The 19,398-nt window shown below is 41.6% G+C and overlaps 2 protein-coding genes across 11 annotated transcripts in view; one reads left to right on the forward strand and one right to left on the reverse strand.

Annotated features, from left to right (window-relative positions):
• The window catches only part of LOC112921937 (uncharacterized), a 63,144-nt gene extending 59,161 nt beyond the window's left edge, over window positions 1-3,983 (reverse strand). The window contains exons 1-2 of the mRNA XM_072731907.1: window positions 3,951-3,983; window positions 3,018-3,473 (exon numbers count right to left, since the gene is read on the reverse strand). Coding sequence (XP_072588008.1) covers window positions 3,018-3,473; window positions 3,951-3,983 — 489 coding nt within the window. The remainder of the gene's footprint in view (window positions 1-3,017; window positions 3,474-3,950) is intronic.
• Window positions 3,805-19,398, forward strand: part of BNC2 (basonuclin zinc finger protein 2) — a 433,488-nt gene continuing 417,894 nt past the window's right edge. For 4 of the 10 annotated variants that reach the window (XM_072728214.1, XM_026001440.2, XM_072728215.1 and 1 more), the window contains exon 1: window positions 3,836-3,992. In XM_072728214.1, the coding sequence (XP_072584315.1) occupies window positions 3,990-3,992 (3 nt within the window). In that variant the 5' untranslated portion in view covers window positions 3,836-3,989. Of the gene's footprint in view, window positions 3,993-19,398 lie in introns of all 10 variants that reach the window. The other 6 variants (XM_072728211.1, XM_072728224.1, XM_026001439.2 and 3 more) reach the window with 3 other exon arrangements.

Consider the following 19,398-nt stretch of genomic DNA (forward strand, 5'->3'; position numbering starts at 1 on the left):
ACCCATTTTAGGTTTCTGACCTCAGAATTATAAATTTCTGTTGTTTTTAAGCCACTTAATTGGTGGTAGTTTGTTACAGTAGTGATAGGAAATGAATACATACTCATATTTTAAGATGAAAAATAACTGTTTTCCAGAGCAGAAAAAAATGAGAAGAGTGGCATCGATTTACTTTTTTTTGGCAAATCTCTTTAATGTCTGATATAAAAAGACAGGTAGATTTTTCGTTTCGACTTCCCCATTCCGTTCATTGGTCATGTTGCCTTTGGGGAACTCTGCTGTAAATTTGTAACAGAATGTGAATAAGAAAGGCAAATAACTCAAATAACTTCTCAGTATATAATAAGAATAGTTTTGACCCCCATGGCTCTCTTAGAAGGGTCTTAGGGACACACAGGGATGCCCAGAGCACACTTTTAAGTTCACTGGTATAAGAACTCAACAGTTTTGGGGTGCCTGGGTGGCTCAGTGGTTGAGTATCTGGCTTTGGCTCAGGTCCTGATCCCAGGGTCCCGGGACTGAGTCCCCTATCAGGTTCCCCGAAGGGAGCCTGCTTCTCCCTCTGCCTATGTCTCTCATGAATACATAAAATCTTAAAAAAGGAACTCAACAGTTTTTACTCCACCTCTGAAAGAAGATATGGCACTTTTCCCCCCTGTATCCCTAGAGTGACTTGCATATAGTGTAATGATTTTGACATTTTTTCCTGAATTCAAACAATATTTCTGAGAGTTTATGTTGTGCTTGGCACTGTTTTATGGATACTATGTAAATGAACAAGATAGATACAGCTCTTGCCCCCATGGAGCTTACATTTCAGTTGCAGAAAAACAGTAAGCACACAAACAAGATAATTTCAGCTACTTCTAAGGCATATAAAGAAAAATAAGTAATGGGACAAAGTGTGAGGGGGGTTTCAGGAAGTGAGCTAAGAGCTAGTTAAATTAGAATCTAAAGAAGTGAAGTTAGAGCTAAACTGGGATAGAAGATAAGAAGAAACCATTGGAAAACGGGAGAATATTCCAGGGAGAGAGTATAGCAGGACAAAGAGCAGGAAGGAGCTTGGCAAGGTGCAGAGAAAGAAAGCCACTGAGACTTTAGTGTATTCATGAGAGGAACAGAAAAGAAGAATAGTTGAAAAGTCCAGCAGGTACAGATCATTAACGTCTTGCAAGATAGAAAAAAAAAAAAAAAAAAGGACAAGGAAGGTTTTATTCCAATTGCCATACAAACCCACTGGAGGAAATAAGAGGCTGTGGAATCCTTTGGTTCTGTCAATTCTTCCACCTTCTCCAAGGGCTGCTCTGCAGCCCAACACATTCCCCATCTTTATAATTAGGACTCTCTAGAAAGGCACTGGACCCCAAATAGACACATCTTGCCTCACATAAATTGTTTGTATGCTAACATCAAAAACAGATCTGGAACCAATCAGGGGAATGTAAATTACAGGTTACTTGATGTGGAATCACTTCTGCTGTTGGCCAGAGTGGGGGCACAGCCAAAAATGCACTGTGTGAATACAATTGTTTGGCAATTGCTGGTCTGTCAGTTGTCCAAAGCGGTAAGTGTGTGAATGGATTTGTATGGGTAATGACTCTGAAATTAGCAACTAGCTTTTCTCCTCTCTCCATGATACAGGAAAACACATTGGAACTTTGGCTCATTTCTGGAGAATTCTTGTGATGATCCTCAGTTGCTCAGAATGCACATTTGGTCGTCATTATCCGTTGTGTAATCAGTTTCTACAAACTATAGGATGATGTTACAGTGATGTTTACAGAATAAGGGAACATGCTCCACACCTTAATCAAATCATTTAAAGATGAGCCTTCTTAGATAACATGCATTTATATATATGGGTAGTCATTAGATAGTCTTTACTTTGATTTATGCTCTAGAGAAGTAATCTGTCTCCCACTAGAAAATTCCAGATGAACCATGTGTCTAGAATTCTACAGAGTATTTACTATAAAATAGTATAGTAGAAGCGTTTATCAGGCAAGACTTTTCTCACCAAAATGAGGCAGAGAATCATACAAATCTAGAAATGAGTTGAAATCTGCTTTCTAAGGGCCTGAAAACGGTCAGGGGTTTGGACCCCATCAATACACAGAACTGCAGGTGCGGTGGCCCTACCGTTAAAAAGCAGGGTCCATGTGAATAATAAGCCTAATCACATTTTCTGCACAGCTGTGGCTACTTGGGTCATCGTCTCCCGCGTCACAGCTCCCCCGACTCTTTTTTAATTATTGTGACAATTTATACATTAAACTTAAGCGCAGGCTGTGCATCAAAGAAAATAAAACGATGTCATTCCAGGGCTACATATTTTCAAAGGAATTTAATTCTGACCTCTGGATGCAGTGAAGCCGTTTCTCGGCCCCGGCCCCTCCACTTCGGGGAAGGAAGAGGAGGAGGAGGAGGGATGATTCAAACCTGTTGTTGGGCCAAGCAAGTCCTCGACGACTGGGGTTTTCTCAGTGCTGGGGGAGTATGCTTGAAACCGGTGCCTTCCTCCCGTGCACAAAGTTTGCTCTAGCTGTGATCAATCTGCACAACGCCGAGATGTTTTTTGGCACAAAGTGTACGTTAGAAAGCTGATGATGATTAAACTCGCCCCCCCCCCCGACCCCCCCTGCCCCCCGCCGCCCTCATCCTGGCGGCCGGGATGTGCGTTCTGCCTGCACTTAAGAAACGTCCTTCAGCGGCCGGCGTGTGTGCGTCTGTGCGTGTGCGGGCCGGGGCGCCGCGAGTCGGCCGAGGGCCCCCCGGAGAGGCGGCGCTCCCCTTCCCCTCTCCCGGCCGCGTCCCGCCCGCGGCCCGCGCGGCCCAGACGAGGGAAGGGGAAGGAAGCCCTCGCCGCGAGCCGGCGTCTGGGCCGCCACACCACACGCCGCCACCGGCAACTTTCCCTCCCCTCCCCCCGCCCGGCTGCCGCGCGCAACTTCGTGCCTTTTCGCCCAGCACGTTCCGTCCCGAGTGTGTGTCCCCGGGGTCTCCTCCGCTTCCCTCACCTTCCGTCCTGTGGCGCGCGGACAACCCGGGCTGACGGGGGCGAGGGCGCGGGAGCGGCGGCGGCCGGCAGAGCGAGGAAGGCGGCGGCGGCGGCGGCGGCGGCGGCGGTGCGCGAGGAGGAGCCGCGCGAAGCGGCCCGAGACCGGCGAGTGCCCGGAAAGGAAGGCGACGCCGCGGTTCGCTGCAGTCGGAATAAAGTTCGCGCCCTTTCCTCGGCGTTTCTCTCTGACAGCTGGGCGCTGGCGGCCACCTCCACCTCCACGCCCGCACCCCGGGCGGGGGGGGGGGGGGGCGCCAAAGTTGTTTTTCCCATTTCCCACCGCGACCCGGGGCGGGGGGGGGGCAGTAACGGGGCGGCGGCGGTGACGGTGGCGGGGGTGGTGGGGGGAGAAATACACATCCTCCCTCACGAAACCCCTGGAAATCTGAGGACCAACAACAACAAAACTAACCCGCTAATATTTTGCCAAAGGGAAGCAACATTGTAGTCACGACAGTTTTGCAGAGAGGAGCAACTTGGGAGGCTCGCAAACGCGCCCCGGGTCGCCTCGCCCGCGGGCCTCTCCCCCGCCCCCCGCCCCCCGCCGCAGCCCCCACCCGGGACAGTCCGTTCCTCTTTTCTTTCTTTCTTTTTCCTTTTTTTTTTTCTTTCTTTCTCTCTCTTTTTGTTTCTCTCCTGTCCCGAGGAGCTGGGGGGACGCCGCAGGCTCCGACTCGGAGAGCGAGGGCGACCCCGGGCGCGTGTGTAAATCAGTCACCTGAGCGCAGAGGGGCCGCGGCGAGGGCGCGCGCGGGCGGGCGGGCGGGGAGAGGCGGAGGCGGCGAGAGCGGCGGCCCGGAGGAAATCGGGAGGGGGAGGGAAAGAAAGGCCGAGACAGAAGGAGCGAGAGGCGGCCGAGGGGCTGGTCCAGGCGCGGCCGCTAAGAGGAGACCAAGAGGCGGGGGCTGCACTTGACAACCAGCATGCCGAGATGGTAAGAAGTTTCCACCCTCCTTTCCTTTTTATTCTAGACTTAGTCGGACGGGAGCCCCCGCGCCCGCGCGCCCCCGGGGCCGCCCGGGGGCCGCGTTTGCCTCAAGTCCGGCGGCGTGAGGTGGACGGGGCGGGGGGGGAGGGGGGCGCTGAGGGGGGCGGGCAGCCGACCAGCACCTCAGCCCAACCTGGCCCCTGCCGGGCTCCCGGGATCTCCCCTCAACTTGGCCCAAGTTTGCGAGGAGGGCTCGGGGCGGGAGGGCTGCGTGCGTGCGCGTGAGTGTGTGAGTGTGTGCGAGGGCGAGGGCGAGGGCGAGGGGCTCGGGAAGTTCGCCCCCTCCCGCGGCGGGCGAGGAAAGGTGAGCGGCCGGCGGGCGACAGGGGCTCCGGGGAGTGGGGACGGGCCCGGCGGCCGGGGCGGCCGGGCGGCGGGGAGGCGGGGGATGAATGGAGCGGCGCGGCGAGCTCGGGCGGAGAGGAAAGCGTTTTCGGACAACGGTAACTTTTAAAACTTGCCCGCGAGTGAGGGCCGGGCGGCTGGGCGTGGGCGCCGGGGCGCGCTGGTGCGCCGCGCGGCGGGGACGCGGCCGCCGGCCCCGGCACCTTGGCGCCCCCCTCCCCCCTCCCCCCTCCCCTGCCGCTCTCCGGGGCGAGTTCGCGAACCCTCCCTTGGGAGACGCGGGGGGCGTAGGACGTGCCCCCCCGGAGGCTTGGTGGGCAGTGCGCGAACCCTGGGGCGGGAGCCTGCACCCGAGGGACAACGGGGATTTTTTTTTCCGAGGTGCAGTTTTAAAGGAGCCCGTTTGTTTTACTTACACATTGACTGCAGGGTGGCATGTGGGGCCCGGGGAGGGGGCAGGATTTGCAAAAAAAATAATAATAATAATAAAAATAATAAAAAGGTAAAAAAAAAAAAAAAACCGTGGATGAGCTTCCCCCCCTCCCCCCCTGTGTAGTGAGGCTAAGAAAAGTTCCAAGTGTAAGTGGTGGAGGAGATGGGAAGGCGAGGTTGGAGCACCAGCCCCGTGTCCTCGAAGCGGCGTCTCTGCAGGGAGTCCGCCTGCGGATGAGCGCCCCGTCCGCTTTCGGGGAAAGTGATTTGTTAGAAATGGGGTTGGACCGCTCCCTTCCCTTCAGTTTGCTTCCACCCGGTGCTGCCGTCGTTCCTTACCCCCCAACTTGGCGAGCTCACCCACCGGGTTCTGCATGGAGATGGAGTATGTAGGGAAAAGGGAGAGATAGCGGGTTGGCGTGGGTTATTTTCTTCCCTCCCCCCCCCTCCCCGAATGTGACATCTCTTGTTTCAGTGATCAAAGTCACAACCGGAGTGTAGGAGATGCGACTGTCAGATGCAGGCGCGCGCGCGCGCGCACACACACACACACACACACACACACAAAGTAGCGTGCGCCCAGGACTGTGGTTACAGTAACGCTGACAGAAATTAAAGTGGTTTTGAAAGCAGCGTGCGATTTATAGTGGTTCCCATTTACCCTAGAGTCAAGCTGTTGTACGAAAGACATCATAAAATGATCCTGGGTACCCAGGATTAAAGTGGCAGAAAGTGGCCTGCCTTATTTATTATTTATTTATTTATTTATCGTACTTCGTGGACAGTTGCAATGCTGGGAACCTGTGTTTTAAGTGGAGGCGTCAAAACAAAGTATTAAATATATCTGTTTAGTGCTTGAGTTTTTCTTCCAGTGGCATCTTACGCAAGAACACTGTATAAAACCCGGTTGTAGGTATCATTTCTCTTCCCTTTCCCCCAGCCTGCATTCTATTTTGCCCGCCCATCTATTCCCAAATACTAATCATTTTGAAAAGTGGCTAAACCCATTTGTTATCCACCGCTTTGTATTCTGCAGTTTTCAGATGTTAACTGCGCGCACACACACATACATGTTTTAACTGGAGGAATTTATTTCTGGCGCTATTATGTAGTGTGTCTTATTTGAAGACCTACTCAAAGAGTAGTGAGACCTTATACAAGTTAATAGAACTTCCTTTTTACCTTTTGGACTCACGCGCGCGCACACACACACACACACACACACAAAATCCCTTGTGAACCTTTACAGTGTATCTGTGTTTTTATGTTATATTTGTAGCTGTTTCATTTTAAACTGTTCAGCCTTAATGAACTTCTTAGTTGTAGCTACTCTTTCTGTTCCCGGAGAGCAGAGTATTTAAAATCCAGATTGCTAATCACTCTACCGAAGTACAAGAGTATCTTCACCTGAGGGAAATGATACTGAACCTGAATGTGAACTCTGAGTATCTTGTGAGAAACGTTTGAGACCGTCTTTTCTTACCCCTTGAGAATATTAAGTTCGGTGGTGTTTGCACTTTGAACAAGAATCAACCTCCTGTGATTTTTAAAAAATAAATATTGAGAAAATATTAATAGCAGTTATACATTCCCAATACCTATTTTTTTTTTCCTCTTCTACCGGAAATGTAAGAGATCTGCCAGGCAGGGATATGTGATTACAAAAAGAAGCAGACAAAAGCAGAGCTGACTATTGCTATATTAAAATGTAAGTGTTACAGTTTGAATTTTCAAGTGAGAGTTTTTGAGTTCAGTGCTTTACATAACATTTTGTCCTAATCTTGCTTGCTGTCAGGGATGTTTCATGGTTGTGCAATTGCTGCAGTCAAGAATGCCAATTTGCATTCCAGGAGTGTCATTTGATTACTTTTATCTGCACAGCTCCAAGACCGGCCCAGACCTCTCGTTTCATCTTGCCATGTCACGAGTCAATGCTGTGTCGTCTTTTCAAAAATCTGCCTGATTTAGACAAGAAAGAAAAGTACTTTCATGTTGCAGCCGCAGTCCCCTGCTAACTTGTCAGCAGCAGGATATGATTCACTTGGGCCCAGAAGAATGGAACAGAGAGGCGGGTTAGGCGGTTCAATAAAGCCCACGGACAGGTAGTGTGTGACATCCCCAGAGAGCCACAGTTAATGAAGAACAGGTCTGCTTAGTTCTCCACACGCTGACCTGGTGCTGTCCCCACAGTTTTCTCATTTGATCTTTCCCAGCAAATTGATCTTTTCTTGTATTTTTTTGCCTTCCAAGTTAGTCCTTGTGGGACTGAAATTAGCAGAGCAACTTAAGTTGGATAATACAGCTGTTCAGAAAAGAAGAAATTGGACACTAGCTCAAAAAGGGGCGGGGGTTGGGGGTGGAGGGAGCTATTCTTTTTGTTGTTCCTGGGAATATTTCTTATATTAAGGGAGACCAGAATAGGTGGTGACTTGAAGTCAGTGATTCCTTTTATTTTTCATTTTATAGTTAAGGTTCATCACCACTATAAATATTCCTTAAGTATGTGAAAGATGGCCCTTGTGAGCTTGAGTTCAGTTAAGGTTTTTTTTTTTTTTTTTTTTTTTTTCAGTTTAGCATTTTTCGTATTCACTTGTTTGAAATGATTTGCCAGACGACTATGGAGCTTTTATGGCTATTATAAGATAAATTAAATATCAGTGGTGTACTTAACTGTGTTATTTATATAGCCTTCTAAATAACTGCAATCCTAAAATACCCAATGCTGAAACTCAGAAAAGATTAAGCAATTAAGAAAGGTATTACCAGTGTTGTGTGTAAATACTATGGCATGTGGAAATGTTTTCTACAGTGACCATCAGCATCTTTTGTTTTATGGAAATCCCACAGATACATTGTTCATAATTTTTTTTAAATTTCAAGATTCTGCATTTAGATGTAGGTTTTTAGAACTGAGACTGGATCACAGATTTGAATTTCTGTAGATATTCATACATGTTGTTTTTTGAGATGAAAATTACTTTTAACTAGCTTGATAAATGCAAGTTGGGAATGTATATGTAGTTTAAACAGGTTAAAGTTTCACTCTATAATTTTCTATATAAAGCTTAGGTTGGAAGCAATTAATAGATTAAGTTAATGTGGATATAAGGAGCAGTGCTTTCTGAATTCCCCTGCAGATGGTCTCATTTACCATCTACATCCTTGCAAGAAACAGTTGAAAACATTTCTTGTGGAAGGGGAGGCAGCCTCAAATCTTTTCTGTTGGTTGGGAATTACATAGGATCCTTGGTTAGTAAACTCCTCTCTAAAGAGCTAGAGGGAGCCTTATGATTTTATTAGATATACTTAAGGTTAAAAAAAAAATCACTCTGGCAATCAGAATGTTGTAGGAAAAGAGTAGATAATGAATACTGGCTTAATGTTTAGGCTTGGAGGTGCTATTGGGTTTGTTTGTGTTTTATTTTTTTTTAAGCTCTGACAGAAGCAACAACTTTCTACAAGAACAGTTAGGTAGTCACCTAAGAATTCTAGGGTTCTGCCTTTTATTTAATTTGAAGATCAAGCAAAATGCAACCAAATACACCTTAAATCTGATTTGGTTTGCTAAATACTGTTTGTTGTTTTGCCAACTGAAGGAGTTCTGTTAGGAGGCCACTCTTCAAAGTTCTTTTAAAAGTAACTTCCTACCAAATCACTGAGGAGGGGAATACCTTCTTTCAGTTCATTAAGGACAACCTCCTTTCTGTAAATAATGGTTTTGAAGTAGTTCTACATACAACTGCCTTACTCTAGAGGGAAGACTCCTTTAGAATAAATGCTTCATTTATAAGCATAATATAGTAAACCATTTATAAGGCTAATATATTAGGAATCAATAAGTAAATTAAATGTAAAGAAATAGAATTTAAGAAGTATTAAATTCAGTATTTTTTATTTAATTTCACAGTTGTTTATCAGTCTTTCCACTAAAATTTGTGATATGTTTACATTAAAGGGTCATTGATCATAATTGCTTTAATATTTATATACTAGTTTTTAGTAGCATTACTTGGGACAACCTTATTTACCATTTAGGTAAATAATATAATCCAGTGAGATAAACTACCCAGATTTGTCTTTTTTTTTTTTTTCATCTTTCACACAGTAACTCTCATTATGTTGCTAGCCAATAAAAGTCTTTATTTGTTGCTTATTAGAACCCTCAGTACACTCAAGAGTTCAGCTATAATTTAATTTGGCTGTTCAAAGAGGCTCCCTTGTTTTAAAACATGTTCTCAGTATGCTTTTACCATTTATTGTGAACCTATATTCTAACCTCATGCATATGCATAGGATGATTTTACAGATAATCAGTTTTTAAGTTTATGCCATAGCAAAGTTGTAACTTTTTTCTTTTTTCTCTTTTTTTTTTTTAAAAAGTACCTAACAATGTCTTTTTTATTTTTATTTTTATTTTTTAATTTTTCCCTTGTAATTCTGGAACATTTTTTTTCCTTGGTGATTTTTTAATAGTTTTGCTATTATAATTTTAAAATCAGTTCCCCAAGGTATACAACCTTCTCTTAAGGTGTAGTGAGGACACTAAAGTAAAAAAAAATAAAAATAAGAAAATTCAATAATTAAGAATGTTAGTTGAGGACGTTTCACTTTTACGGTCACTTGAAATTACAAAAAGCTTGCCTTGTATACTTCACACATTGCTAGCATGATACATTCAGTTTCCTTATAGTAAGCGGCTGGGATGTTTTGCAATGAATGGAAGATGGCTGGAGAGTTCTGGTGATGTTCGTAACAAATCATGTTCTCAGAAAACTAGAACTTGACTCTAAAACTCTAAGATAAGTATCAGGAATTCTTCCACAAGGAAGGCCGAATGTGGAACTGCTAAATGAGTCATTGGATGTATATCTTACCAGTGGGAATCACATCAAACCAGCTCTCTAGATACAGTATTTAATAGTTGTCAAAATGTACAGTATTGTCTTGGAACTTGTGGTTCATGAGTTCATAGTTCCAGCTTTTTTGTGTTTAGTACAAAGATGTAACAACCCACACAAAACATTTTTCTCTTATTATGACCTTACATTTGCCAAAGTGCCCCATGCTGAAATTCCTTTTCAGTATCCTTTTTTTTTTTTTTAGTCCAAAGCCAGACGTGTACCCAGACACAAAAGCCTCTGTGTATAGCAAGCTGTTTTAAATATTGTGACTCGACGATGTGCTGTCCTTTCTCTGCTTGAGCCAAGGATCTCTGCTCAGTGTCTGTGGATTACCAAGCTCCTTCTTTATTGTACCTCTTGTCAACTATTCCTATTCATTTAACCTTTCATTAGTGTCTGTGCAGCTTCACTGTCTAGAAATGCAAGGAAAAACCCAAAGGCCCCACTGTCACAGTTATTAGATTTCTCGGTTACATCCCAGCAACCATAAAGAAGTAAGAGTCGACACTATTGTCATGCGTGCTGCTGTCCTGGGGTGCAGCTCTTCTGTGCATGTCAAGGACATGTGCCACATGTTGATATGCATCCCAGGGATAAATGCACAACATGGGGGATAGGCCGATGCTGGCAGTAATGAGCTTTGTAGGAGTTATTGCAAAGACCAACAGTTTGTGAAGGAATTTTGCTTAACAGGCCAAGGAGATAGACAGAGTTGAGGGCTGCCAAGATTTGCCTGTGCTGGAGCTTGTCAGTCACATTGTTTTCATCTAAACTTCATTTGAGGGGAAAACTGAATATGTTTGACAGCAATGAAAAGTCTTATTTTCAGTTTTTAATCCTTCAGAGGACAAAAGTAGTATTTCTGGTGACTAGTATGTTATAACTAAATATTTTTTATGCTAACTGAATTGTGTATATTAATGGATCTATTAACAGTTTGTCTTATATATCTAGGAAAAACTGATATTTTATAGATGCATATGTTTTAAAGTCTGTATAAAAGGAATGTGGCCTATTAATTTTCCTGTGCTATTTCCCCCTTTTATATCCCTCTAACATAGCCTAGTGTTATCACTTGATTCTTTATGTCTTTGCTTTGTTGCCTCATTGTAAAGGAAGAACAGGATGAATATCAGATCATTTTCAAGTCATAATAAGGACAAATCTTTGCAGATTTTGCATTGGAAAATACTACTTTGACATCATAGAAGACTCATAGAATTATTTTTTAAGAATTTTTCAAAACATGTAAATAAAAAATAGTAGATTATAATACCTCATCTCTCTTTAACAAAAGTTATTTTTTTTTTTGACAAGGAAAATCTGTGTGAATCAAACAATTCTGTCTTTCCCATTTAAGTAATTTTTGTGATTTTACCAAACTCTTTCAGGGCTCTCCAGTAACTTTGCAAATATATTATTACCCAATCCCTGTAAAGTTATTCATCGTTTTTTACTTGACCCTACCTTTTTTAGCCAAGGCTTCTTAATAGTTGTATTTGAAGTTTTTCATGATGTCTTGTGAATGTATTAATTGGCTTAGTTATCCTTGTTTCAGGGAAGAGAGCTGAGCTATTTTTCACACTCCTTCCCTCAGATGGGATGCTTTCTTCCAGGGAAATGTAAATTCAATAATTGATAGCTAAGTGCCCATCCAGGGCATGTTCCAGTCTCTTGCTCATTGGGTGAAAATTCTGTATACATTATATTTAGATGAATCTGTCTTGATCATCTGAGGAGACATGGTAGCCTTTTCACAGATAAGGCAAGAGGGTATTAACCTTCCTCTTCTAACTGTCCTGTTTCCATTCATTATGGTTTGTGTTGGGTGAAGTTGAAGAGGAAAGAGAGACTTGTAGGCTATAATGTTAGCTGTACCCTTCCCCCCCTCAAAATAGACCCTGGAAGTAGGCCAAAGCTATATGGTAATTAAAGAGAAAAAGAATACATGGCAGTAGCTACTTTCTATAGGAACCCTGGGCCTCTTCTTCATCCAGTCATTATCTAAGTGCAGGGAGGTAGTGCATCATTATCTACTCCACAGTGAGAATAGCCCTGGAACTGGATTTCAAGACAGGCCCCATGCTATTCCATCCAGGTTTGAAAGCTTGCATTTCATCATTTGTAAAACAAGTGAGTTTGGTGAATTCTAAGTTATTTTTGAATTGGAATATTTTATATTTTATGTGATAGGACTGTATAATCATGGCAGATTACTATTTTTAATAATTGTATTGACATGTAATATACCAAACAATTCACCTGTTAAAAATGTACAATTAATATTTTATATTATGGATATAGCACCTTTTATTTATTCACCCAGGGATGCACCTTTTGGTTCTGTGAACATTTATATACCAATATTTTGTTTTCATTTCTGTTGGATATATACCTAGGGGTGGAATTGCTAAGTCATGTGACAACTCTGTCTTTAACTTTTGAGGAACTGCCATACCATTTTCCAAAGCAGCTGCATCCTTTTACATTTCTACCAATGGTGTGTCAATTTTCTAATGTCTCTACATCCTCCCAAACTTTGTTATTGTTTTTTTTTTTTTATTTTAACCATGCTGGTGGGTGTGCAGTGGTTTTGATTTGCATTTCCCTGATGGCTTATGATGTTGAACATCTTTTTGTGTGCTTATTGGGCCATTTGTAGATGTCTATATAAAAGAGAACTGTCGGGCAGCCCCCGTGGTGCGCGGTTTAGCGCCGCCTGCAGCCCAGGGCATGATTCTGGAGACCCTGGATCAAGTCCCACGTCAGGTTCTCTGCATGGAGCCTGCTTCTCTCTCTGCCTCTCTCTCTCTCTGTGTCTCTATGAATAAATAAATAAATAAAATCTTAAAAAAAAGTAAAAGAGAACTGTCTCTTAAATCCTTTACCCATTTTTCACTTAGGTTATTTGTCTTTTCACTGTTAAGTTTTAAGAGCTGTTTATATACTCTGGACACAAGTCCTTTATTAGATACAGAATCTGCAAAAATTTTCTCTCGTGGGTTTTTTGTAAATTTTTTTTGATGGTGTCCTTTGAAGCATAGACACTTTAAATTTTGATGAAGTCCAACTTATTTTTTCTTTTGTCATTTGTGTTTTTGGTGTGCTAAGGAGCATTATCTAACCTAAGGTCTTAAAGATTTACCCTTGTTTTTTTCTAAGAATCTTACAGTTTGAACTTACACATTTAGGTCTTTATTTGGATTATCTTTTGTGTATAATATGAAGTAGGGATCTAACTTCTTTCTTTTGAATATGGATATCCAGTTGTTCCCAACACTATTTGTTGGAAAAAAAATTCTTAACCCCATTGAATTATCATGGCACATTTGTTAAAAATCATTTGACTGTAGATGTGAGGGTTTATTTCTGACTCTCCATTTTGTTCCATTGGTTAGTGTGTCTCTCCTTTGCCAAGTACCACACTGTCAAAATTACTATAGTTTTGCATTAAGTTTGTAACTGACAAATGTGTTCCAACTTTGTTCTTCTTTTTCAGGATTGTTTCACTATTCTTGGTTCATTAGTTTATTTAAAAATGTGTGGTAGAAAGCATAACATGAAATTGAACAACTTAAGGGATCCCTGGGTAGCTCAGCAGTTGAGCACCTACCTTCGGCCCAGGGCATGATTCTGGAGACCCGGGATCAAATCCCGCATCGGGCTCCCTGCATGGAGCCTGCTTCTCCCTCTGCCTGTGTCTCTGCCTCTCTCTCTCTCTCTCTCTCTGTGTCTCTCATAAATAAAATCTTTTTTTTATAAATCTTTAAAAAAAATTGAACAACTTTAACATTAAGTGTATATTATAGACAGTATGTTAACTGCATTTTTTGTGCAGTACATTTTTAGAACTTTGCCATCTTGTAATACCGAAACTCTGTTACCTACTGAAGAACAACTCCCATCTTCCTCCTCTTCACAGTTCCTGCAACCACCAGTTTACTTTATAAAAGTTTTACTATTTTATTTTATTTTTTGAAGATTTTATTTATTTATTAATGAGAGAGAGAGAGAGAGAGAGAGAGAGGCAGAGACACAGGCAGAGGGAGAAGCAGGCTCCATGCAGGGAGCCCGACGTGGGACTCCATCCCAGGTCCCCAGGATCACACCCCAGGCCAAAGGCAGGCGCCAAACCACTGAGCCACCGGGTTGCCCGAGTTTTACTATTTTAAATAGTTCATATGAGTAGAATAATTCAGTATATATTTTTCTGTAATGGTCTTATTTCATTTAGCATAATGTCCTTGAGGTTCATCCAGTGTTATAGCACATGACAGGATTTTCTTCTTTTTTAAGATTGAGTAATATTTCATGGGTGCCTGGGTGGCTCCTTTTGGTTAAGCGTCTACCTTTGGCTCAGGTCATCATTTCAGAGTCCTGGGATCCAGCTCCCCTTGGGCTCCCTGCTCAGTGGAGTCTGCTTCTCTCTCTCCCTCTGCCATGCCCCCTTGCTTGCCCGTGCGCGCACTCTGTCTCTCAAATCTTTTTTAAAAAGATTGAATAATATTTCATTGTGCGTTACATACCACATTTTCTTTATCCATTCATCTAGATGGACATTTAGGTTGAGTCTACCTCTCGGCTTTTGTGAATAAATGCTGCTGTGAACACAGATGTGCAAATAACTGCAAGATTGTGCTTTCAGTTCATTTGTATATATATCCAGAAATGGGGTTGTTGGATCATAAAGTAATTCTATTTTTAATTTTTTGAAGAACCTTCCTACTATTTTCCATAGCTGCTGCCCTATTTTATATTCCCACCAAAACACAGAAGTTCCCGTTTTTCCACGTTTTTGCCAACACTTGTTTTTTTCTTTTTTTTTTAAAGATTTTATTTAAGATTCTATTTATTCATGAGAGACAGAAAGAGAGAGAGAGAAGCAGAGACACAGAGGGAGAAGCAGGCTCCATGCAGGGAGCCCGACATGGGACTCAATCCTGGGTCTCCAGGTCAGGCCCTGGGCTGAAGGTGGCGTTAAACCGCTGAGCCATCCGGGCTGCCCAAAGATTTTACTTATTTATTCATGAGAGACACACATTGAGAGACAGAGACACAGGCAGAGGGAGAAACAGGCTCCATGCAGGGAGCTGGATGTGGGACTTGATCCCGGGACTCCTGGATCACACCCTGGGCCCAAGGCAAGCGCTAAACTGCTGAGCCACCCAGGCGTCCCTCTTTTTCTTCTTTAATAATGGCCTTTCAGAAGGTGTGAGGTGATATCTCTTGTGGTTTTGATTTGTACTTCCTGGTCATTAGTGTTGTTGAGGATCCATTTTATATACTTCTTGGCCATTTATACACACACACACATATTTGGAGAAATGTCTATTCAAGTCATTTGCCCATTTTTAAATCAGATTATTTTGTTGTTTTTGAGTTTAGGAATTCCTTATATATTCTGGATATTAATCCCTTCCCAGAAATACGATTTACAAAAATAATGTTTTTGTCCATTTAGTATGTGTTTTCACTCTCTTGATAACTTCCTTCGCAGTACAGAAGTTAAGTTTGATGTAGTCCCATTTGTCTTTTCTTTTGCTGCCCTTTGCAGTTACCTTTAAAACTCAGATTTATCTTATCCTCAGTAGAGTAAAGCCTACATTAAGAGAGTACATCTACTGTATAGATAAAGAACTCTTGGTAGTACGTAGGGGGACAAGAAATATGCCATTTAATAGCCAAAAGATGATGACTCTTAGTTACTTGTGTGATACCCTGGTCCGAATTTGATGTTCCTTTCTTTCTTTCTTTTTTTTTTTTTTGATGTTTCTTAATTATCATTGATTTTGAAAGTATTCTGGGTGTTCTGTGTAAGAGAGACACTTCATTTCCTGGAGGGTGAAATTAAGTACCTAGAAATAATTTTTCGGGTTTTATAAATACCTCAAAAGGAAAGGGGAAAAAATTGGGAAAATTTGTCTTTCTAGACATTCTGTCGTAACTAGAAAAACAACCAACAGTGCTTAAAACGGAAAATTATTGTATGCTCTCAAACCCAAACTAACTTGCTCCAGTTAAGTTTTAAATAAATACCATGTTCAAATCTGGCATGGCACATTGGGAAACATGAGCTTGTTTTAAAGTTTACCTGGAAAATATTTTTTTTATTTTTAAATTTTTATTTATTTATGATAGTCACACACACAGAGAGAGAGAGGCAGAGACATAGGCAGAGGGAGAAGCAGGCTCCATGCACCGAGAGCCCGACGTGGGATTCGATCCCGGGTCTCCAGGATCGCGCCCTGAGCCAAAGGCAGGTGCTAAACCACTGCGCCACCCAGGGATCCCACCTGGCAAATATTGTAATTTAAATACTTCTTAGTTGAATTAGAGAAACTTGAAAACAAATGAAAGGTAAATTAATTTGGAGGCAGCTATGTTGTATCATTGTTGAATAAAAAAGGACAACTGTTCCCTTAAAGTTCTGATTTTCTCTTTATTCATGCCATTAAAAACTTAGATTTATTTCCGTTGAAATAATTGCTTTTCTGGTATTCTAATGGGCCCTTCTTGCTTAACTGCATTGTCTATTTTTGGCCTTTGCCAGTTATTTTGGATAAAAGTTTCATTCATTCAGTAACAACTTAATTAGATGGTTAATCAAATATAAATGTGGAGAGTATGTATTTTTCCCCTTATCAGTGTTTACATGTATAAATAGTAGTTGATTTAAAATTGAATCTTCTATCTTGAGGATTTACTTTTTTCTTTTTGAAAATTCTGTAGAGGAGATCCCTGGGTGGCTCAGCGGTTTAGCGCCTGCCTTTGGCCCAAGGCATGATCCTGCCGTCCTGGGATCGAGTCCCGTGTCGGGCTTCCTGCATGCAGCCTGTTTCTCCTCTGTGTCTCTGCCTCTCTCTGTGTCTCTCATGAATAAGTAAATAAAATCTTAAAAAAAATTCTGTGGAGAATTTAAAATCATTTGTAAAGATTAGCATGGTAGAAAATTTTGTATTTACCAGATACTTGATTTTTGGTTATATATACATTTCATTATGTTAAATGAAACATTTTGTTAATGTTGAAGAGAAAAATTTATGCTACTTGTGGAATAACAGTCATATTCTTGGTATCAGGGTTTGGGGACATAAGGTAATTAACTAGAACAGTACAGACATTATGAAGAAAGTCACTCAGTTTTCTGTCCTGTGGTATCTAATCTCCCTGTAATACACATTTCACTCTCTAGTGGATTAGTGAAGTTTATTCTATCACCGTGTACATATGTTAACAGGTATGCTTTTGGAAGTTCAATGGATAGTTCACATTTTCCTTTCATTCAGAGTGGTGATTGGAACCACAACATTATATGTGTTTGAATTGGTTTTCGATAGATTAACATATTAACTTCAGGATACATTAACTCTAAGTGATATTAAAAAGTAAACAGTTTATAAACCTAGAAATTATGTGAGAATTTGAGCGATACTTTTTATCCTAGGAGAGTATTCTGTGTAAAAAATATTTTCATGTAAAGGACTTATGTTTGTGCTTTGGTCTTTGCAGCTTTACTATGTCCATGAACAGCAACCAGTCACTGACAAGACATTTTTGTGTACAGAGGACAGTGATCATTAGATCTAATGGAGTGTGTTTGTGTGGAGGGGAGGACATCTGTAAGAAACTGACAGTTTGCAACTTCCTTATTGGGGAGGGAGAATACAGAATAGTATGTTTTATTGAAATTTGGTGGGTGATAGTAGAGATTGGTTTAGTGTTATATTTTCATACTGTAAAAATACCTGGTATGTTGTTTTTTATAGTTTTGAGTATACGTGTGGACGGCATAGATGAATATTAAGTATGTTGCTGAATGTTATACTGATGTCAAATTGTATTTCTGAAATACATATATGCCAGAGTTATAAAATCTGTTAGTATCCAGCAAGTAAATGTTTGCTTACTATATGTAGAATTAACTGGTTGTGGATGTGCATGATTTAATAAAAATTTTAAAAGATAATTTAAAAAATTGCAGATTTTTCTATTCAAACTGTATGTTTGGCATAGGCATGAGCATTGTAGTTGTCTTCATTTTCCAAAGTCGATACAACTTTTAATTATTTTCAAATCTAACAACTTAATAGGCAATTGAGTTTCTGTGATATACATGACACTCCTTTAGGTGCTGTAGGTATTACACGTGAGGTAGAAGCTATAATCCTAACATTGAGGAACACAAAGTTCCTGTACAGGAGGATATTCATTATCTTAGAATGACCATATTCCAGGGTCTGACTCTGGTCTTTGTATGCTTAGAAATCTAATTTTATCTATATGCTTTTGCAAGAGATCTGTCCTTCATGGGCTCATTCAGGATGATCACTGACAGAAGGATAGAGAGTAGATACACATGTGTGCAGGCATACATGCTGTGTGAACGTGTGTGTAGCTGCTCACTGTAATAGTTGAAATACTCATATACTTCTATTGGCATGCTTAACACATTCTTTCCTTTGAAGGCAAATGTAAGTAGGGAGTGAAATTATAATCCAGACATGCTCATCACTACTTTATGAATTTGGGATTTGAACAGAGAATGTTACGGATGCAGATGGGGGGCGTTAAGGGCCTCTTCTTCAGGGAAAGCCTTTCCGGTGGCCTATATTGTTACAGTGTGCACATTGGACTCCCGTCTCCTGGACTGTGTTTGGTAGAGCACTGACAAAATTTACTCCTTTTACTTTTTTTCTTCCTATTCCCCTTCTTTTTAAAATATATTTATTTATTCATGAGAGATACACAGAGAGAGGCAGAGACATAAGCAGAGGGAGAAGCAGGCCTCCCACAAGGATCCCAGGACCCTGGGCATCATGCCCTGAGCCAAAGGCAGATGCACCACTGAGCCACCCAGGCACCCCTTCCCATTCCCCTTCTAATCAACAAATTCTTTTTTCTTTAAATATGTTAATATTCTCAGGCAGATATTTGTCAACTGTCTTGGGAGCTACTTGTTAAGGTGACTTTGCATCTGCGTGGTTTTTATGGATCTAATGCAGATGGCAATCTCATTTCATTTGTTTTAAATTTCTTGGGAGATACCTTACATGTAATGTGTTTTGTGTATGAGAAAGGTGTGAGGCCATAGTATAAGACAGCAGTTTCTTGGGGAAAAAGAGATGCTTGTTGTTTTTTAAAAATTAAAAAAAAAAGCCTTGAGACCAGTTAAATATATGGTAAAGAAAGTTTCTGTTGTTAAATACCTTGTAGAGATATTTAGATCTGAGATTTGCCTGCTATATATAGGTGGGATAAACTGCAATACAGATGTGTATATTTACAGAGATTTAATCTGTATATCTATTTTTTAAAAAAGATTTTATTTATTCATGAGAGACACACAGAGAGAGGCAAAGACCTAGGCAGAGGGAGAAGCAGACTCCCTGTGGGGAGCCTGATGTGGGACTCGATCCCCGGGCCCCTGGATCTCCGGGATCAGGCCCTGAACCAAAGGCAGATGCTTAACTGCTGAGCCACCCAGGTGTCCCTGTGCATCTACTTTCTTTATGATAGAAAAAAAATTCAGTTGTCTTGGGCTTCTCTTTTCCATTATACAATTAAGTTCAAGATTAGATTTTAAAGATTCTTAATTTTTCATACTGTGTGATGCTCAACAACACTATTTTTTAAAAAGATTTTACTTATTTGACAGAAAGCTTGCATGTGTGTGC

The sequence above is a fragment of the Vulpes vulpes genome, chromosome 12 (assembly GCF_048418805.1).
Source record: "Vulpes vulpes isolate BD-2025 chromosome 12, VulVul3, whole genome shotgun sequence".
Taxonomy (NCBI): domain Eukaryota; kingdom Metazoa; phylum Chordata; class Mammalia; order Carnivora; family Canidae; genus Vulpes; species Vulpes vulpes.